The following is a 22,903-nucleotide window of genomic DNA, read 5'->3' as shown; positions in this document are numbered from 1 at the left end:
GAAAACAGATCTCACGCTGTGGGTAGCCTGGTTGGTGATGGAAGGGGGAGGTGAGCGTTTGGGGAAAGGGATGAGAGAGGGTGATGGAATGGGGAAGGTGGGCGTTTGGGGAAAGGGATGAGAGAGGGTGATGGAATGGGGAAGGTGGGCGTTTGGGGAAAGGGATGAGAGAGGGTGATGGAATGGGGAAGGTGGGCGTTTGGGGAAAGGGATGAGAGAGGGTGATGGAATGGGGGAGGTGGGCGTTTGGGGAAAGAGATGAGAGAGGGTGGTAGAATGGGGGAGGTGGGCGTTTGGGGAAAGAGATGAGAGAGGGTGGTAGAATGGGGGAGGTGGGCGTTTGGGGAAAGAGATGAGAGAGGGTGGTGGTGTGGGGAGGAGATCAGGAGTCTGCACATTTATTTGAGAAACTTTTTCAATAAACTGTGGCATGGTTATACTTCTTAAAAGAACGCTGGACTGCCATATCGCTATTATTTGAGGGGAGATATCCCCTGTAAAAGAAATGCTGGTGAAACTCCATTAATACTGCCTCACTTCTGACACTGAAACATCAAATGGCAATAGTAATAGAAGGGGAGGTTAAGGAAAATAGAATGTAGTATGTGGCTTGCATCCTTGGACTACAGCCACTAATGTAACTGGGTGTGTGTGTGAATGCACTAAAACCAAGATTGAGAGTTTAGACACAGATGGCACTTGTTCTTGATTAATCTGTAATGTGATGATTTCCAATTTCAACTGTGGAATTCTCCTTTATAAACTGGCTCTTGCAGCATAGTACAGTAGATTTCATGGTTTTATTACTAGCCTCAATAGAACATTACACGTTTTATATATATTTTCATAAAACTATCCCTGTGGATAACCAAAATGCAGAAAGAAAAACTGACGTATTATCAGTTGAAACAACAAGCTAATACGAGGGATACAATCTTCCTTTCAATGCAGCCAAACTCAAAAGGAAACCGTCTTCTGCTCACCTCATTCTGCCAGGGAATAGAAACACAACCGGTAGAAAACTTTGAATAGAAATCGTCGTCTGTCTGATCCAGGTTCACCCCTTTCACAGTGGAGAACTGTTCAATATCCAGCACATCTTTGCAGTAAACTGCTCGTGGCTGTGAGAGGAACAACAGTTAAGATGAGAACTTAAAAAAAAAAATTTCATGGGATGTGGGCGTCGCTGGCAAGGCTAGCATTTATTGTCCTTCCCTAATTGCCCACAGAAGGTGGTGGTGAGCCGCCTTCTTGAACCACTGCAGTCCGCGGGGTGAAGGTACTCCCACAGTGCTGTTAGGGAGGGAGTCCCAGGATTTTGACCCAGCGGCGATGAAGGAACGGCGATATATTTCCAAGTCAGGCTGGTGTGTAACTTGGAGGGGGACTTGGAGGTGATGGTGTTCCCATCTGCTAGCAGTGCTACAAAATGCACAATGAATGTCAAACCGTAGTGTGCTTACAAATAGAGACAACACAGTAGAGTTCCCTCCCCCCCCATCCCTCGCTCTTTTATAATTATAAATGTTCATCAAGTTGGAGCTATCAATGCTGAAATAGGAACTATATATTTCCAGGGAAGGTGAGGCAGAACCTCACCTTGGCTGCAACACTCTGATGCCCTGCAGTGCATTTATCGTCTAGAACGACATACTTTGCCAATCAAGCATTTCCATCCTTATGAATTCTACCACGTGACCTCTCAAAGTGAGAATTAGTTACTCAGTTAAAGTCTGTGCTGAACATGCACTGGAAACTTGATTCAAATTAGTTAAAAGCTGAATGGGTGTATTTTCCTCCTTGACAGGATTCAAGCCTGGCTTCCAGAGATGGAGGCAGGATTTAAGAACAACATTTCATTGTACTGTGCAACCAAGCCAACAAATTATGAATGATGTATGAATATAAATATTTAATCACTTCCCTTTCAGAATGGCCATAACACAATTCCCTGAAGCAACTGCAAATGGCTCCTAATAGATTTTTTTTTATATAAGTACAAGAAAACTTTTATATATAGCAAATTACATTAGCAACTGAACCATTACATCAGTGGAAATTACAACAATGTCCTTGGTTAGAATAATTTGAGATTTTATGAGGTTCTGTTTGCATTACTGATAATGGGATGGCACTGAGCCCATGAACACGCTGAAAATTGGGGCAGCTGTATTAAAAAATGATCCATGGGGAATGTTAAAAACTAATGAATATCGTGTTGTAATAGGATTTCTGAATATTGTGCCTGTTAAAAGATAACAGGCATCAACATTCTTCACAGCTGTCATCTTAGTCCTTTCATGTTTTTTAAGCAGTTATAGCACAATGTGATAAGATATGTCATTGATTTTTAAAATAAATATTTTTCTTTCTTACTGATTCTTCCTTTGAGATCCATAAATACCGTGCAGGCAAAATTAATGATTGGGTTATTTATTTTTGTGTAAAGAACACATCACTTTATAATCATTGTAATTACAGCAATAAATAACGCTTTCAATATATCTGCAACTATTCCTTCTCATATTGTCTCATTACTCACATCAGGTACAAATGGAGGATCCATTATGCCTGCTTCTAATCGTTTGAAATTGATATTTCTGAAGAAAGGGGTTTTCTTCACATCAGAAGCACCTTCCCCTGCACAGCCCAATCTTTGTTTGGGGTCTTTGGTGAGCAACTATTGAGAAAACATTCAGGGATAGTAAATGGTCAGAGTGTTGGTAGATCTTTAGTCTTCAATTTTTCAAACAGAAGAAAAAGCAAGACTGACATTCGCAAAGGTGTGCATCATTTATAGTCACACTCAGAACTTACCCGAAAAAGGCAAAATCAGGGCTCATTTCCAGACTTGGATACATTTGTGTGAAACATCTCATTATTAGATCACAGACCTTCCCTTTTGTTCTTTCCTCCCCACCACTTTCCCTGCCTCTGCACCTGTTACGTCGCTAACTGTTTCCAGTTCTGATGAAGGGCCACAGACCTGAAACGCTAACTCGGTTTCCCTCTTCACAGATGCTGCCTGACCTGCTGAGTATTTCCAGCATTTTCTGATTTTATTTCAGATTTCCAGCACCCACACCTGCAGTATTTTGCTTTTGTATCGCATTGTTGGTTCATTTTGTCTACATAGCAGTGGCTACCTATCACAAGTGCATTGGCACTTTGGGATGTCCTGAGTACATGATGGGTGCTATGTATATGCAAGTCCTTTCTTTATTTGGTATCTATGGAATTCTAATTATGTAATATTTATAAATGGAACAATTATTCCTCCTACTTTTTCCATTAACCTTTGTCTTTGCCAGATATGCCAGCTAAGTTACACAGTGTGTTTTTTCTATTTTATTGATGGAAGAAAGAGGGCACATGGGCAACTGGTAAAAAAAAACAACACATTTTGATGACATCACTTTAATCCTAGAGTTTCTACCACAAGATTTAGTTTGTTTAATTTAAATTGTGCTCCAGTCAACACTGAAGAAACAGAATGAATAACTGATGCTGCCATGCTTTAATCTCCACTCATGTAATAATGTGCCGTGAATTGCGGTCTCTCTGGGTGTGCATGATGTGCACATGCGCCCGAAGAGGCCTCGCAAGTGCTAGTTCTCAGCGTATGATGTGCGTGCGCCGGGAACCGGCATTTGCGAACTGTCTCAACATTCCTTTTGACAGATCGCACGCATCCCCGGGAGAAGGACATTCATGCGCTCTATTTGCCCAACTCCTGCCCAGCGAATGTCCTTCAAACTCTTACGTTGGTGGTATTTCTCCAGCGATTTGAGGTGTTGACTGTACATGGTCCACGTCTCTGACAGACGTCTATAATAGAATCATAGAACGGTTACAGCACGGGAGACCATTGGGCCCGTGCCGGCTCTCTGCAAGAGCGCTTCAGCCAGTCCCACACCCCCTGCCCTTTCCCCGTAGCCCTCCAATGTCTTTTCCTTCAGATACTTATCCAACTCCCTTTTGAAAGCCACGATTGAATCTTCCTCCAACGCTATATAAATATAGTGCCTTTAACGCAGTAAAACGTCCCAAGGTGCTTCACAGGAGTGTTATAAGACACACACAAAAAACTGACACCGAACCACATAAGTGTAAATTAGCGCAGGTGACCAAAAGCTTGGTCAAAGAGGTCGGTTTTAAGGAGCGTCTTGAAGGAGGATAGAGAGGCGGATAGCCTGCTTTTACCAGCGTAAGAATTTTGAGAGAGAGAAAAATTTAATGTTATCACTAATTTTTAAATAAAAAAAACTCTGTCCATTAAGGTAAGTTTATTTTTTTACCCCTATTAAAACATTAAAAAATGTTAAAACATTTTTTTGGTCTAAAACATTTAATTAAATTCAATTTCAATTCATTTTAAATATGTGAGGTTTTCTTTATTTACATATTGTGTTTCTGCATTTTTGCGGGTTTTCTCACTGATAGTAATAGGAGCTCGTACAAATGGAACGCACCATTATTATCAATGCGACTACTCCATGTTCATTGGTGGTCCAGGCCGATGTGATCCCAGGTTATGTTCCTGGGATGTGTTAGCCCAAACGCTGGGCTGTGAATGGAGGCCTCGGACCAGAGGTCTACGTTCCTCTGGGACCACCAGGTACTTTCATTAAAAAGATTTAGGTCGGAGGCATGCAGAAAGCCTCCAACCGCAATTTCTGGGCCATTGTTACTTAGATTAAATGCACGGTCCCGATGACCCCATTGACTACATAAGCAATTGCTTTAAATCCCTCTGCTTATTTAAACACTGTTCTTCACCTTAAAAATCATTACTCCTGGATTGTTTCTACAGCAGCAAACTTTGCGTATTCACTCAGTTCCTGCATGTCAATAAATTCGCCCGAGACTGGCAATATCATTGAGATGTGATAGAAAATAAGTAGGAGGATTACATTTTTTTTTAAATAGAGAATCATTCCTTTGTGTTGTAGCGATACCTTTTGTTTTATACCCTCCCCTACTATCCCAGGTCACATTTGCTGCTAGGTATACTACTGTGTCATCCCATGAAGAACCTACAGTAAATTAACAGAGAAACATAGAAACATAGAAAATAGGTGCAGGAGCAGGCCATTCAGCCCTTCTAGCCTGCACCACCATTCAATGAGTTCATGGCTGAACATGCAACTTCAGTACCCCCTTCATGCTTTCTCGCCATACCCCTTGATCCCCCGAGTAGTAACGACTTCATCTAACTTCCTTTTGAATATATTTAGTGAATTGGCCTCAACTACTTTCTGTGGTAGAGAATTCCACAGGTTCACCACTCTCTGGGTGAAGAAGTTTCTCCTCATCTCGGTCCTAAATGGCTTACCCCTTATCCTTAGACTGTGACCCCTGGTTCTGGACTTCCCCAACATTGGGAACATTCTTCCTGCATCTAACCTGTCTAAACCCGTCAGAATTTTAAACGTTTCTATGAGGTCCCCTCTCATTCTTCTGAACTCCAGTGAATACAAGCCCAGTTGATCCAGTCTTTCTTGATAGGTCAGTCCCATCATCCCGGGAATCAGTCTGGTGAATCTTCGCTGCACTCCCTCAATAGCAAGAATGTCCTTCCTCAAGTTAGGAGACCAAAATTGTACACAATACTCCAGGTGTGGCCTCACCAAGGCCCTGTACAACTGTAGCAACACCTCCCTGCCCCTGTACTCAAATCCCCTCGCTATGAAGGCCAACATGCCATTTGCTTTCTTAACCGCCTGCTGTACCTGCATGCCAACCTTCAATGACTGATGTACCATGACACCCAGGTCTCGTTGCACCTCCCCTTTTCCTAATCTGTCACCATACAGATAATAGTCTGTCTCTCTGTTTTTACCACCAAAGTGGATAACCTCACATTTATCCACATTATACTTCATCTGCCATGCATTTGCCCACTCACCTAACCTATCCAAGTCACTCTGCAGCCTCATAGCATCCTCCTCGCAGCTCACACTGCCACCCAACTTCGTGTCATCCGCAAATTTGGAGATACTACATTTAATCCCCTCGTCTAAATCATTAATGTACAATGTAAACAGCTGGGGCCCCAGCACAGAACCTTGCGGCACCCCACTAGTGACTGCCTGCAATTCTGAAAAGTACCCATTTACTCCTACTCTTTGCTTCCTGACAACCAGTTCTCAATCCACGTCAGCACACTACCCCCAATCCCATGTGCTTTAACTTTGCACATTAATCTCTTGTGTGGGACCTTGTCGAAAGCCTTCTGAAAGTCCAAATATACCACATCAACTGGTTCTCCTTGTCCACTTTACTGGAAACATCCTCAAAAAATTCCAGAAGGTTTGTCAAGCATGATTTCCCTTTCACAAATCCATGCTGACTTGGACCTATCATGTCACCATTTTCCAAATGCACTGCTATGACATCCTTAATAATTGATTCCATCATTTTACCCACTACTGAGGTCAGGCTAACAATGCCGCTCTCCAATTAAAAAGATAGACACAGATCTGCAAATGCTGGAAATGGAAATAAATATAGAGCAGGTGTAATGAGAAAGGTTCCGCCAAAGTGTCTACCGTGTTTTCTCTTCTCTTTTCAGACTATGATTGGTTCTCCTGTAAGTAAATAGTATACATGACATGCCACAATAAAAGCATACAAGATTTCCTATTTCAAAGCTTTACCACCTTTTCTGAAAGAGACTTCTGTGAAGTCCATTGCTTAAGTCTGCAATGTTCTTCTTTCCAAATGGTTATTTTCTATTTGGTTATCCCCCAATCTACACAAAATTTTTCTCACCAGTTTCAATTTTCTTTCCAATCGCATTCCAGCAAAAAAAAGTATTTTGCAAGATACAGTGTCCATGAGAGTTCTCACCAACACATACTAAATTTCTAAAAATAACATTTATCACAAAAACACGACAAAAAAAGCTCATTTGCTTGTGTATCCACCCCTTGCAGAACCCAACGTATTGATCCCTTCCCCAAAAAGCACGATGCACCTTGCCAGTTCTCGGAACATTGTGGACTCAGTATACAGTTCCTCTAGCTGTATATTCCCTTCTTTCGGCAAACAGGGCAACAGTTATATTATGCTTATCTGTTGCTAGTCCCAGGACTACAGTTCAAAGGAGCTACTGAGACTTTCTTTAGCAGAGGAGCCCCCAGGAACCAGGGTGTGGCCAATCCCCTCCTACAATCATGGACAGGAGTCTGTCTCCTGACCTTGACACCAAGGGCATCTCCCTGAGACTTCCACGGCCAGCACCCTCCCAACCTCTCTGTACTTTCTCATGGCCTACCGCCTGTAGTCACCCCCCACACAACAATGTTGGATGTGCAAAATGGTGAAGAAATGATCCAAAAACAAACAGGAGCTAAAACACACCAACAACAAGGCGGGGGTAAAAAGAGAGCAAGAATGTAAAGGAGAAAAGTGGTAACTAGGCAGAGAGAGGAAAACAGAAGTGAAAAAGGGGAAGAATGGGGAAGAGAAGTGAAGGAGGAGATAGCATGGAAATGCGACGCACACATATACAGGAGTTGCTCTCCAATAAATAAACTCTTATTTTAGCAGAACAGTACCCAAGGAAATCAGGAGGAGGTGGACAGTCAAGTGTGTGGGCGGGGCAGAAAAGAGAAGGGAAATGGTGCTGGGAAAGAGAGGGAGAGAAACCCTGTGGTGGAGGGGTACCTCTGTCTGTTGAGAACCGTCAGGATTTAGCAGATCCATGTTATTTGATCCTTAGGAATAATCTATAGGACTTTTCACAAAAACTTTTTTTCCTAATTATAATTCATATACGAGTAATTAATTCAAAGTATAAATGTGTGCACGGAATATCTGGGTGTCCTAAAACAGGTGCTGGCTATACACACATATTAAATATCGTTTTCCAGAGCTTACCATCTTGCAGACAGATTTTGCCTCTTCAGAGAACTTGTCTGTGTACGATTCTTCTGTTTCCAACACTCGTCTATCTACCTCTTCCCTTTTGACTTTCTCTTTCCGTCCTCTAAATGGAGACTGCCCAGCAATCATTTCATAGATTAAGCACCCCAAACCCCAATTGTCAGGGCTTAATGTATATCGCTGATTGTTTAGGACTTCAGGAGCTAGAAAGAGAAATATCAAAATTAAAGGCAGAACTCAGGTCAGCAAATTAAATTTTTTAATATCAGATTGATCAAACTCTTGCATGATTGTGAATCTTCCAGAATAGCAACCAAATCCACATTTATTCCCATAATCAAGATTAAACATGCAAATTAGAAACCTCATTGAATATTTAGGCTTTTAAGCAAGCATTCATTGTCCTTTATTTTATTTTAACCAAGTTCATTTAATCTTTTTGGACCATTATACCAGTACATGAGCAAGTAGTTCAAGTAGCAAGCAAGGTTCTCTCTCCACAGATACTGCCTGACCTGCTGAGTATTTCCAGCATTTTCTGTTTATATATCAGATTTCTGGCATCTGCAGTATTCTGCTTTTTGTATTTGTTCAGTTTTGGCCCTATGGCATTGTGGACTGTACATGGCCAACTGTGAATTTGATATTTTTATGCTACTTATTTCCAAGAGCGATAACAAATGTTTTGCAATTAAAATTTGCACGATTAGAACCTCAAAATGGAACCCGTCAAATCGGTCTTTCTCTTAAAATGATATTTCAAACTTAAATTAACCTGTATTTTAAGTATCGTGCTATAAATGCTGGTTAGACACCTATCAAGATTAGGAACATTTATTTAAATAAATTCAGACTCCAGATTGGATCTGAAGATAAAATATAAGCAGGCAGGTGCACATGCAAATTAAGAGTCTGCAATAGGCTGCCCGGTAAATGCAAATATGCTCTCTTCATTGATTATTATCAGAGTCTGATCACATCCCGCACCAAACTATCACACAGGGTGCCCTGGCCAATGCTCTCCTGTGGAAGGTATAGTTTAAAAAAAAACTTTAATGAGACTCCAATGCAAACAAGAATTGTAAATCATTAAAAACTACTCTGGTTACGACCAAGAGGTTAGGACAGGGGAAATGAATAGCAGAATGATTCAGAGTAGCATTCTTTAAAGTAAACTGTAAAATGTCAAATTATTTTTTTATAGGAAACAATTAGAGTCAGTCTGAAGAAACATGCAGGTGCACTTTACTCAGCCGCCAACATTCCCAACACTGACAGAGCAATTCTGCTGGGTGACCAGGTAAATGGTAGCTGCACCTTTCTGCAGACTCTGCCTCCCTGGAAAATAATCTTTATTCCAATTATATGAAAATAATTCAAAAATACTTTCACTGTTAGATTTGACAGATAATTTGCAGCAAAATTGAAATATTAGCAATTCTTCTGAGTGGTACGATACAGATTGATGCCCAAGATTCCACAAATTACAAGAGCACAGACTTTCCTGTGGCACTGCAACAGGGTCGTAAATCAGGTTTTAAAAGGCAGTTGTATTATTCCACCAATAGCACACAAACAGAAGATTTACTGCAACAGCATTGTTCTAATTATTTCAGACTATAACCAAAGCAATTCAGATCAAAAAAAGCTGAACCTTCTAAGCGACTGACTAACGATTTGCTTGTTTAGCTGCTCCTATACCTGTATGCTGAAGCTAAACTCAATAAAAGGTATAGCTGTGACACTGTCAAGGTGTTTTGCTGAGGTTACACCTATTGTCCATTCAGGCACTGGGTACGGTAGCATAGTGGTTATGTTACTGGACTAGTAATCCAGGGGCCTGGACTAATGATCCAGAGATGGGAGTTCAAATCTCACCATAGCAGCTGGAGGAATTTAATCCAGTTAATAAAATAAAGCTAGTACCAGTAATGGTGACTGTGACTACCGGATTGTCAGAAAAACCCATGTCCTTTAGGGAAGGAAATCTGCCGTCCTTACTTGGTCTGGCCTATATGTGACTCCAGACCCACAGCAACGTGGTTGACTCTTAACTGCCCTCTGAAATGGCCCAGCAAGCCACTCAGTTGTGCCAAACCACTACAACAAAGTCAGTACCTTCACCACAAGGACTGCAGCAGTTCAAGGCGGCGGCTCACCACCACCTTCTCAAGGGCAATTAGGGATGGGCAATAAATGCCAGCCTTGCCAGCGACGCCCACAGCCTGTGAATTAATAATTTTTTTAAAAAGTGCATCAGGAGATGGACCACCATCTCAATGAATCAAAGTGTGTCAACAGATACACTACTTACACTCAGCATGGCCATGCGCGGAAGCAGGTCCTTGGATTGCATTCATTCACTGAAACACATACTGAATAAACCAACTGCATGGGATACATGTTGTAATATACTCCAACTATTTGTGACACGGGGAAATTGCATTTTAAAACTAAAAAAAATACTTTTTCTTGTAAATGTTATCATCAAACAAGAGTGGAGAATTTCACATCAATGCATTGAAGCAGGTAACACTACACTCTTTGACACACATGTTTACAATGCATCAAGATTGGGACAGATTCTAGTTCGAATACATCGAAAAAAATAAAAACCAGCCAGCAGAAAAATAATTTTCAGCAATCTTTGTAAACACCTGCCAGTAACTACGAATGTAATATATACACAAACAGAAGTAAACAGTCATGTGGATATTTCAATTGGCATGTCAGGAGGATAAAAAAAATCATTCGGGAATAGCTGGTGCTTGTCTCGAGATCAAGTCAGGAATACATCTGGCTATATCAATGAATTTGGTTTTATGTCTTCATTAAAAAAAAACAATTCCACTTCTTATGACCTCTTAAAAAGTAAGTGTGATTAGTCAATGTGCACTGCACCATCAAGTAAAACTCTGTCACAATTGCACATGTTAACAGGTTTAAAAATGGAAAATAAATGGCTCGTTTCCAAGACAAAGTAGTAAAATCACAATGTCCGATAGTAATGTTAGACCTTACCCATATATCCTACTGTTCCCACCCTGCCACGAATTGTTTCTCCTTCAGGAATTTTCACAGCTAAACCCAGATCAGATATCCTAATGTGACCTGTATAAATATAATTCAAAGTAACACGAATAAATTGGTTATTTATTTGATGAATACATTGTCACAGTAGAACAAAAGGGAAATAAGAAATATACTTACATTCCCCAAAATATTTTTTATGCAGAATAATGAACATGCTTGTCACTATGGCAATCATCAACCTTTCTTGAAGACTAAGAGCTACTTCAATTTTCTGAGGGCCCCCTACTGCACCATAAAACATAATGGACTATTTACTATTCCCATGTGCAATTAGATTTGATCCTGTTGTTTTATTTAAGAGAAAATGAACTCTTGGTGCACTGCGTAGCTCTATTTGACATGAAAGAAATCATATGAAAGATTGATTCATAATTTTAAAAAAGCTATTCAAAGATCGGGAGTAGTTTTATGATTGTATCCTTTCATGTCATGACCATTTCGAAGCTATTCAAAATCATGAGAGGTCTGGACAGAGTAGATGGAGAGAAATTGTTCCCATTGGCAGCAGGTTCGAGAACCAGAGGACACAGATTTAAGGTGATTGTCAAAAGAATCAAAAGCGACGCAAGAAAAAAAACTTAACGCAGCGAGTGGTTGGGTTCTGGAATGCACGGCCTGAAAGGGTGGTGAAGGTAGACTCAATCGCAGCTTTCAAAAGAGAGCTGAATAAGTACCTGAAGGAAATAAAATTGCAGGGCGCTACGGGGAAAGGGCGGGGGAGTGAGACTAACTGAGAGTCGGCACGGGCTCGACGGGCCGAATGGCCTTCTTCTGTGCTGTACCCATTCTATGATTCGATGATTTTAATGTTTGAACTCTTGGCCTCCAGTGGTTGAGAAACAAACCCTTCGATTTAGGTTCCAGTCATTCAGGTTTCTTTTTTCAATGTTACTCCTACCTCCCAAAATACATAGTGGGACAAAGAAAGCTCACCAAATTTGAGATAGATTAAGTATTTTGTTAAGCATTAGAATGTATAGAAAATAAGTAGAAGTAAAATAAAAATAGGAGAGGGGGGTGGGGGGAAGGGAAGACAGGGTGGGTAGAAGTATTAACATTCAATTATTTAAAATTGTAGTCTTCAATATTTGATTTTATATTTAAATTGTATGTATTTTACAGTTAATATTACAGTGACACATACTCCTCACATCTGAGTAACTTTATTACTGGAACATTAGCATTTGCTTTAGATTCTGTACACCTACCTATAGTCAGAGTTGAAGCAATTTATTTTCAAAGACATAGAGTTACTTAATAAAAACAGAACCTTTATATATAATGTAATACAGGTATTACATCCCGAATCCGGAATTGTCCGAAAACTGGACATTTTTGAGGTGGCCAAGATGACGACGTCGGGCAGCGAGGGATGAGGAAACAGGTAAAAAAATGCAGCACCGTGGGGTTGCAGGTGGTGGGCAGCGACGAGAATCGGTGAGCGGAAGAACAGTGAGAATCGGTGAGCGAAAGAGCGGTGAGAATCGGTGAGCGAAAGAGCGGTGAGAATCGGTGAGCGAAAGAGCGGTGAGAATCGGTGAGCGAAAGAGCGGTGAGAATCGGTGAGCGAAAGAGCGGTGAGAATCGGTGAGCGAAAGAGCGGTGAGAATCGGTGAGCGGAAGAGCGGTGAGAATCGGTGAGCGAAAGAGCGGTGAGAATCGGTGAGCGGAAGAGCGGTGAGAATCGGTGAGCGAAAGAGCGGTGAGAATCGGTGAGCGAAAGAGCGGTGAGAATCGGTGAGCGGAAGAGCGGTGAGAATCGGTGAGCGAAAGAGCGGTGAGAATCGGTGAGCGAAAGAGCGGTGAGAATCGGTGAGCGGAAGAGCGGTGAGAATCGGTGAGCGAAAGAGCGGTGAGAATCGGTGAGCGAAAGAGCGGTGAGAATCGGTGAGCGGAAGAGCGGTGAGAATCGGTGGGCGGAAGAGCGGTGAGAATCGGTGAGCGGAAGAGCGGTGAGAATCGGTGGGCGGAAGAGCGGTGAGAATCGGTGAGCGGAAGAGCGGTGAGAATCGGTGGGCGGAAGAGCGGTGAGAATCGGTGGGCGGAAGAGCGGTGAGAATCGGTGGGCGGAAGAGCGGTGAGAATCGGTGAGCGGAAGAGCGGTGAGAATCGGTGGGCGGAAGAGCGGTGAGAATCGGTGGGCGGAAGAGCGGTGAGAATCGGTGAGCGGAAGAGCGGTGAGAATCGGTGAGCGGAAGAGCGGTGAGAATCGGTGGGCGGAAGAGCGGTGAGAATCGGCGGGGGGCGAGGAGCAGAGGGAATCGGCGAACGGAAGAGCGGTGAGAATCGGCGAGCGGAAGAGCGGTGAGAATTGGCGGGAGGCGAGGAGCAGAGGGAATCGGCGAGCGGAAGAGCGGTGAGAATCGGCGAACAGAAGAGCGGTGAGAATCGGTGGGCGGAAGAGCGGTGAGAATCGGCGGGAGGTGAGGAGCAGAGGGAATCGGCGAACGGAAGAGCGGTGAGAATCGGTGGGCGGAAGAGCGGTGAGAATCGGCGAACGGAAGAGCGGTGAGAATCGGCGAGCGGAAGAGCGGTGAGAATCGGCGGGGGTGAGGAGCAGAGGGAATCGGCAGCGGAAGAGCGGTGAGAATCGGCGGGAGGCGAGGAGCAGAGGGAATCGGCGAGCAGTAGAGCGGTGAGAATCGGCGAGCGGAAGAGCGGTGAGAATCGGCGGGGGCGAGGAGCAGAGGGAATCGGCGAGCGGAAGAGCGGTGAGAATCGGCGGGGGCGAGGAGCAGAGGGAATCGGCGAGCGGAAGAGCGGTGAGAATCGGCGGGGGCGAGGAGCAGAGGGAATCGGCGAGCGGAAGAGCGGTGAGAATTGGCGGGAGGCGAGGAGCAGAGGGAATCGGCGAGCGGAAGAGCGGTGAGAATCGGCGGGGGCGAGGAGCAGAGGGAATCGGCGAGCGGAAGAGCGGTGAGAATCGGCGGGGGCGAGGAGCAGAGGGAATCGGCGAGCGGAAGAGCGGCAGGCGGCGAGGAGCGTCAACAGCAAGGTCCGAAATCCGGCAAAACCCAAAAACCGGCACACATTTGGTCCCAAGGATTCCGGATTTCAGACGTTGTACCTGTATGTAGAAAGCTACTGAAACAGTAACACCCAACAGTTAGTTTGCAAAAAGTGAATTTGGGCATTTATCACAGATTTAAGAGATTGCATTAGATATCCATTTACTAATGGGTATTGTTCAAGCAATCACATTTTCACTAGTATGGCTTTTCAAATGAACACCAGTTTATTTTAACTTGTTACTATTGCACCTCTCCATTTTGTTAGAATTTCCCCCTTCATGTATTTTTCTTGGTTGAGGAGTGAATAATATTGTACAACAAGCACCTCCAGAAGTCCTGCAGCATTATGCCCATGACCAGCAAAATTCACTCCAGGGAGTTTCGTTTAGCTCTTTCCATTGGCACAAATCTATTTGGGTTAGCAAAACTGTGTAATGAAACATGCCAAAATGCAGGCTATTGCATTCCGTAATGGGACAAATTCTGTAAAATCAGAACTTGATATTTCTGCAGCATTCTGTAGATAAAATGCATGTAAAATGGATGTTATTTTTGAATCAATAGTAAATAACTGGACAAGGTGATATCATTGTACCCATGGTGTCATAAAATATATTTATAATTAAACCGTAATAAACTGGTGTACAGGCTGAGTAGTTTATAAATGTTTAGATTATATATACACACACATATACATTTGAATACAAGAGAACTGATAATTGAGTTCAGGGGAAATAATAAATTTAACTGCCAGAAAGTCAGTAAAGTTGACTCAGAATCCAAACACATTGAACCACACTACAATTATTACATTGACAGAACTTACCATAATCATCTAACAGTATGTTTTCAGGTTTCAAATCTCTGATAAAATTAAACAAATATAAAAAGTTACGCATCCGTGGGCATTTTATACAAGATTATTGCATTACACTTTAGCAAAAAACTCAATGTCTTTTCTTTTTTCGATCTACGCCACTGCTTATATTTCACACCAGTCTCTGCCCACCCTTCCTTATCCAACCCCATCAGCATATCCTTCGATTCCTCTCTCCCTCATGCGTTTATCTAGCTTCCCCTTAAATGCATCAAAAATTAGGCTTAATTTTTATATGGTTCTGTCCCATCAAGACTGCTCTTCATTCCTCCTTCAGTCACAGCAGTGGGTCAATACTTGGTGCATGTTTTCTTAGCTGACGATGTTTTAACTTGGGTCAAATACAAAATCAGACTCTTTGTCAGGTCTGAATTGCCAGTTTAGATAACACTATAATTTGACCCAATGCAGGCCAGTCTATCTTTTTAAACACCCATGCAGTACGCATGCAAAGCAGCACGCTGCTGTCACTCTCATTCTACCCGATATGTTTTCCTGTCACAATGGCAAGTGAATGCCCATTTGTGGCTAGCACTGACGTAAGAAAGTACCGTATATACTCGCGTATCATGCGACTTTTGAAGACCTAAATTGTAACCTAAATTTGGGGGGTCGCATGATACGCGAGATACAAAATTTGCGGGTGTGAAGTGCTGGCCAAGATTAGGCTGTTAAGCAGACCGTATCCACGCTGAATCTCGGCAGGTATCTCCTGGGCTGGATTGCAGCCTCTATTGTCACTTGTACTGTATCTTTGCTGTGGTCTAGAGATCGCCACCCACAACTCCCTCTGAAGTTTGCTGCATTATTAGAGGCTCCATCTATCTCAGCTCATGCTTCTTTTACCCGCAAACACAGTAGAGGCTGTGGCTGAACGACGCTAGTCAAGCCAGCTGGAATGATTGCTGCATCGGTGTTCGATTCGCAAACAGCTTTCACAGCAGAATCCACTCGATGTTTCATGTTAAGGTCTGTATTCGATCGTTGTTATGTGTTAGGGTACTTGTTACGTGTTGGGTACTTGTTAAACTTGTTTGAAAGCCTAGCCTAGTGGCATCTGGTATCTCAAAAAAGTGACTCACATGATACATGAGATATATGATAAAATCATGTTTTGGGGACGAAAATTTAGGGGTCGCATGATACGTGAGATCGTAGGATACGCGAGTATATACGGTACTTCAAACTCGCACATAAAACTGACTATTTCCTAATAAAACTGTGTGCAATCTGTGGGAGTCGGGGAGTTATATAAAAATAAATCACTATCTCCTAGTCATTCAACTTGGTGTGGTGGAATTCCACTATAGGACAAACCACTCAATGTATTGCTTTTTAAGGTGCAAGTCCCTACAAGTAATTTTGATCTCCTCCTGGTTGGTTCTGTCAAACTGGATATATAATTTCTGGTTATTAAATAATTGTCATAAAATCAGTCTACTTTACTGTTAGCTTCATATCAGCTAAAAGTAAAAATCAGGTAGCACTTATGAAGCTTGTGGTACATTGTTAAAACCGAACAACGATATCAAAGCCATGTCAAAGAACTGGTATCTCACAGGTAAACATCAAATTCTGATGCTTTGGATGAATTTTTTCATATGATTAGTTAAAATGCACCAGTTCATGAGACTAACAAGAAAACAATTAATTATCTTTGATAATTTGAATGTGTTCTTTGTGATTTGAGATTATGGAGATATGTGAGACAACATCAAAACATTTTTTAATTTTTGTCTGATTAAGTCTAAACCCAATCTTCCAGGCACATCTTGACATTGGCACTGAATCTGAAACCATCCAATCAGAGACTATGGGCCAAATCTTCCTGGATTAATCATGCATTAAAGACACATGCTGTTATTAATGGGCAAATCAGCCAGCATATTCAGGGGATGAAGAGATAAGCCATGAGTTGAGATTCACCAGAACTTACTGGTCGATTTACGCACAAACAGCATCTCGCGCTTAGCCTCCACGTTATTTTAAGAACTTGCTGGATTTGCACATTAATTGCCGATTAAACTCGCCGCAGAAAGTTAGGATTCATACTAGCACAAGTACTATTGTAACGATAGGATAAATGTTAATGCAATCACTCGCTCTGGCCCAGAAATGGAACAATGTTGAGTCTCATTCTTGCATTGTTGTTTGAGATTTTAAAAATATAAAATTTTAAGGGCCGAAATTTCCCTGTTCTGCGTCTTCTGGGCACAAAAGTGTTTTCCGCCCGGGGGTTGCTACAAAGGGAACGAAAGTGATACCTGAGTTGACTGACTCACCCTCCTTCTGTTTCCTTCTTAATCCTTAAATCCCATCGGTTAAGGAGATAGACTGTAGGTCCCATGGTTCACTAAGGTCCCAGATGCCCCGTTTATCAGCTCATACTTCCAGCAAGTTACACTGATGGGTGCAGGAAAATGTCTAAATAACGGTGTACGCTGAAGGATTTCCTGCTCCAGCAAGATTTGGCCCGATGTATCAGACATTTATCAAAACTGATATTTGTTTTGAATCATAGTTATATCTGCTTATTTCTTTTAAAGAAACAGTTCCACCAATGCAAAGGGCAGTTTGCTTGTTTGTGCAACTTTGCATGCACACAATGACATGTTCTTTGCACTTTCTTGCCTGGTGGCATTGGGTTGATGCAAACGCAAAGACAGAATATTATCTGAATGGTGGCAGATTAGGAAAAGGGGAGGTGCAACGAGACCTGGGTGTCATGGTTCATCAGTCATTGAAAGTTGGCATGCAGGTACAGCAGGCAGTAAAGAAGGCAAATGGTATGTTGGCCTTCATAGCTAGGAGATTTGAGTATAGGAGCAGGGAGGTCTTACTGCAGTTGTACAGGGCCTTGGTGAGGCCTCACCTGGAATATTGTGTTCAGTTTTGGTCTCCTAATCTGAGGAAGGACATTCTTGCTATTGAGGGAGTGCAGCGAAGGTTCACCAGACTGATTCCAGGGATGGCTGGACTGAGATATGAGGAGAGACTGGATCAACTGGGCCTTTATACATTGAGATCCCCTCTCATTCTTCTAAACGCCATAGAAACATAGAAGATTCTGACAGGACGGGACAGGTTAGATGCGGGTAGATTGTTCCTGATGTTGGGGAAGTCCAGAACCAGGGGACACAGTATTAGGATAAGGGGTAGGTCATTTAGGACTGAGATGAGGAGAAACTTCTTCACTCAGAGAGCTGTTAACCTGTGGTATTCCCTACCGCAGAGTGTTGTTGATGCCAGTTCATTGGATATATTCAAGAAGGAGTTAGATATGGCCTTTACGGCTAAGGGGATCAAGGGGTATGGAGAGAAAGCAGGAAAGGGCATGATCAGCCATGATCTTATTGAATGGTGGTGTTGGCTCGAAGGGCTGAATGGCCTACTCCTGCACCTATTTTCTATGTTTCTATGTTTCTATGCTGACGGCAAGGGAGAAGACAGCAAGAGCTATGTGGTAGTTCTGTGTTGAGTTATATCTGTCCGCCCTCGGTATCTATTTAAGTAGTGCTTTTGATGATGTGTCAGGATTGTGTTATGGTCTAAGGGCAAAGCCTAAGGGCCTAAAATTCATCAACATACCGCCCACTACCACTCGTTTAGCGCCAAAAAATACAAGTTTCGTCAAATAAACAGGTACATACCGCCGACATATCGCTCGGTGGAAGATTCATCATTGACATACTGCCGACTGGTATGCACACCGTCCGCCACGTAGAACCATCCGCATACTGCCCAAAGTGAAGTTTGATGACATACTGCCGACAAACCACCAAAGCTGTATACTGCTGTGTATAGAATTCCACGAGGCTGAGTACTGTGAGCTAAACTTAGTGTGACCGTAGTCTTTATTACAACTCCACAGTGCCTAAACAACATGGCAGCCAACCTTTTATACTGGCCCTGCACGTGTGTGCAGGTGACCATTCGGACTCCAACAGTCACGCCCTCTGGTGGCAAGTATTACATAGTGACGTACATAACACATACCGCCCTGGAGAAGGTGGTTTTACTCGATCTTAAGTGGGCGGGAATGGGTGGCAGTGTTCGGTGCTACCATTTTGAAATCGGGAACAGTCAACAAAAGCTGCACCTCAGTCTTTCAGGGGTGAACAGTGACTTTATAGTGGGAAAGGTATTTTTTATTGGTACTGAGTACATTATTAAGATAGAAGGCAATTTGAGTTAATATTTTTTTCATTGAAAAATCATTTGAGTTTATCTCAGGATATTTGAGGAGATTCTGGAGATTTAAAAAGAATGGGGCCCGTAATATCTCAGCCTGTATTGCTGACTTCTTGTCTAATGCAGGATCCAGATGGGAGAAGATTTATTGAGCAGAATTATCAGGGTAAAGGAGGAGGTCGCAGACTGATGAGGAGGAGGAGGCCTTACCCAAAAAGGATTTTCAGGGAGCAACGCTCGTACTTGGACCTGACCGATCGACAGTGCGTTCGAAGGCTGCGCTTCCGAAAAGAGGTGATCAATGAGATTTTCCAGCTCATTAAGGCAGACCTGCAGCCCGGTACTAGCAACATTACTGCACTCTGTCCAGATATAGGTGACTGCGGCACTTTCCTTTTATGTATGCAGCTCTTTTCAGGCACCAGCTGGGGACATATGCTGTATTTCTCAGTACGCTACTTAAAGCTGCATTCGACAGGGAACCGAAGCACTGTATGCACGCCAGATGGAATTTATAAACTTCCCAATGACCAGGGAGGCACAGAGTGAGAGTGCTTTGGGTTTTGCACGCATTGCCGGCTTCCCCAAGCTGCAGGGTGCTGTTGACTGTACCCATATTGCCCTGCGAGCACCATTACAGGAGGCGGAGGTGTTCCGAAACCGTAAAGGATTCCACTCCCTCAACGTGCAGCTTGTCTGCGACCATACGCAGCGCATAATGGCAGTGAATGCCTACTTTGCAGGGAGCATCCATGATGCGCACATCTTGTGTGAGAGCACTGTGACTGACCTGTTGAAGTCTGAGCCACAAGGTAAATGCTGGATGCTGGGGGACAAAGGGTACGGCCTCGCCACCTGGTTCTTGACCCCCCCGCGGAACCCTCACACAGAAGCTGAGCAACGATATAATAAGAGCCACATAGCTACACGTAATATTATCGAAAAGACAATTGGAGTGCTGAAGCAGCGCTTTCGATGCTTGGCCCACTCGGGAGGCAGGCTGTAATACATCCCTGAGCAGGTTTCTCAGTTCACAGTGGTGTGTGGTGTGCTGCACGTTACATCATTTATAATCATGCGGGGACAGGAATTGCCACAGGGGACTGCGGGACCACCTGAGGAGAGAGTGCAGGAGACGGAGGAGGAAGAAGAGGAAAATAAGGGGGAGGAGGATGAGGAGGAGCTTCCAGATGAACCCATGGCACCTCCCCCCGACCCCGACCCCCCCCCCCCCCCCAACACCACAGCGGCGGGCACGTGGAGCGTATGCCACTGCAAAATTGTTACATCAGCAGCTCATAGATGAACGCTTTGCTTGAATGTGGAGAGCTGCATTTTGGGACCCTGATGTCCGTTACCCCAAAGGTTTGACATTGTACAAGAGTGCTTAAATTCAATTGAAGCGTTTATGTAAAAATGTAAAAATGATAGAACAATTTTAAAACTTTGTAAAACTTATAACTATAACTTTGAAAAACTGTAACAACTTAAAAAAAAATCAAACTTCAACTATTTTAAATTAACAATGAACAATTGACTACAACAAAGCACCGTTTCCCTGTCCGCGACCGCGTGCTCCATCACCCTTCGGACTCACCCCCCTTTCTTACTCCCGCCTGTCCCTTTCCCATTGCCCCCGAGCCCGGAACTCCCCATGGTGGGACCAAGCCGGCTTGCAGCAGTGCACCCCGAGTGCTGTTGCTGTCGCTGGGGGTCAGACATTGCAGGCGCAATGAATGGGGCCTCAGGAGAAGCTCATGATGTGGAAGGCACGGCTTCAGGGCTGGAAGCTGCTGGCAGCTCCCGACCCTCAGGTGCTGTCGACCCGACTACTATGGCAGGGGGGGATTCCGCGCCATGTCGTGATCCTGTCGATTGCCGCATGGTATCGACCGAGTCAGCAATTCGCTCCATCGCGGTGATCAGACGCAACATATCTTCCGACTGTCGTTCTGATAGAGCCGCGATGTTTGCGGCTATCGTAGCCATGGCCTTGAGCAGCTCTCGACCTATGCCGACGCTGGCCTGTGACAGACACACCATGTCCTGGTACACTCCTATCTGTCTTGCAGCAATGGACCTTTTCTGCACCAACCTCCGTCGCTGCAGCAAAGGCGCTGCAACACTGGGGGTGCATTACTGCACACCGCTTAGTCCCGCAGAGTCAGAGGAGGCATGGGGGTATCCCCTGAATATAGACTCCATGGTTGAGGATGCTCCAGCTGACCCAGATGTAACTGTTACCTCCTCCTCCGTCTCCACCGGCTCCAGGATGAGCTGCTCTTCCTCTTCATCATCTCTGGCAGGGGTGAAGTCAAGAGAGGGCTGGGTGACACCAGAGGTGGAGGCAGTGGGTCTGTCGCCTGGTCTCTCTGCGGAAGTCTGGTCTGAATCCTCCGAGTCTGGAAGTACAAAACAACATTTAAAAGTGCTTGGCACCAGGGGAGGGGGGCAGGGTTATATGAGTACATAGTACAGTGACGTAGCGCAGTCTTACTTAGATGTCCACCACTGCTGCATTATTGCATTACATATTGCAGACAGACAATACACATACACATATACATATGCATTGCGCTACATGGCCCCAACATTGCAGTATATCACGAGGCCAACATTACAGTGCAATAAACTTACATTACATGAGGCCAACATTATAGTTACAGTTATATTACATGACATTACAGGGCCGCAACACATACCGGGGATTGTATTGAACTGACCGTCCTGTGTGGGTGGGTCAGCTCCAATGCCGGTGGTGGCACGGTTGCTAGCATCGGCCAGAGATAGGGCACGGGTATCAATCTCCGTCAAGGGTTCTTGCGTTTGGGGTCCTCCCCCGGTTTGCCACTGATCTGTTGCTGTTGCAGATATTTTCTTCTGCAGAAAATAAAGTAGATGAAAGTAAAAATCTTCAATCTATTTAAAATCGCACACAGACAGATTCACACACACGCACACACACATCAAAATACTGCGTTGATCCTCGTCATTGCCTGAAAGTACAAATACATCGCCGTAACCTTGGGATAAATATCATCCGTGTGACACAGAACCTACATTTACATGGTACATGGCACGCGGGAGGTGCAGAAATAAAATCATTACTTACTCTCGCTACCCTCACCAGGTCGTTCCACCTCTTACGACACCTTTCCCCGGTGTGCACCATGGTACTTGTGGAGGACACAGCCTCCCCGATCTCGTCCCATATTCTGTTGTACTCCTTTGGGAGCTGGGGGCTTTCCACGACCACTCTTCGTTAGGTCGGAGTATCTCTCCGTTATGTTCGCCAGCGGGGCAGGTAGCTCTGGTCTCGTCGAAGGCGGGCGCCCTCAACCTCCCGTCCTTCTCGGTGTTCCTGCACTCCGACTTCTTTTTCAGCATTTCCATTATATTTATTATATGATTTTTTATTTATAAAATATGAGTTATTGATATTATATTATGATGTTATTAATATTATTTGACTCTGGAATCTCTGAAAATAACTGGCCCTCGAATACTTTGTTGCTCCTTCTCACTCTCTCTCCCTTGACTCCAGCTCTCTGCGCAAAAAACGTCAAAAAAATATTGCGCATGCGCAGTGCAGTGCCGCACCGACAAGGAAGTCGATCTTGATCGACTATACTGCTGCATACCGCCTGCTGCACATCGCTCGCATACCACCGGAAAAATGTTGACAAATCTAGCGTCTTCGGTCTCAGCGGTAATCCGCTGGTTTTAAACTATGAACCGCCGGAATACCGCCGAGAAATGGGCGGACTTTACATCCTGGTGAATTTCGGGCCCCATGTCTGATCACCCGGCGGCGTGCTCCATTTCCTTCCTAATTCACTGA

The 22,903-nt window shown here is 43.8% G+C and overlaps 1 protein-coding gene across 2 annotated transcripts in view; it reads right to left on the bottom strand.

The window, feature by feature from the left end:
• The window catches only part of LOC139260266 (G protein-coupled receptor kinase 5-like), a 274,219-nt gene that overhangs the window by 6,262 nt on the left and 245,054 nt on the right, over positions 1-22,903 (bottom strand). For both annotated transcript variants that reach the window (XM_070876656.1, XM_070876657.1), the window contains 5 exons: positions 14,821-14,858; positions 10,912-11,001; positions 7,885-8,093; positions 2,543-2,680; positions 984-1,121 (listed from right to left, as the gene is read on the bottom strand). In XM_070876656.1, the coding sequence (XP_070732757.1) occupies positions 984-1,121; positions 2,543-2,680; positions 7,885-8,093; positions 10,912-11,001; positions 14,821-14,858 (613 nt within the window). The remainder of the gene's footprint in view (positions 1-983; positions 1,122-2,542; positions 2,681-7,884; positions 8,094-10,911; positions 11,002-14,820; positions 14,859-22,903) is intronic.

The sequence above is a fragment of the Pristiophorus japonicus genome, chromosome 3 (assembly GCF_044704955.1).
Source record: "Pristiophorus japonicus isolate sPriJap1 chromosome 3, sPriJap1.hap1, whole genome shotgun sequence".
NCBI classification, from domain to species: Eukaryota; Metazoa; Chordata; class Chondrichthyes; family Pristiophoridae; genus Pristiophorus; species Pristiophorus japonicus.
The sequence above is the reverse complement of the archived record's forward strand: the minus strand, read 5'-3'. Positions and strand labels throughout refer to the sequence as shown.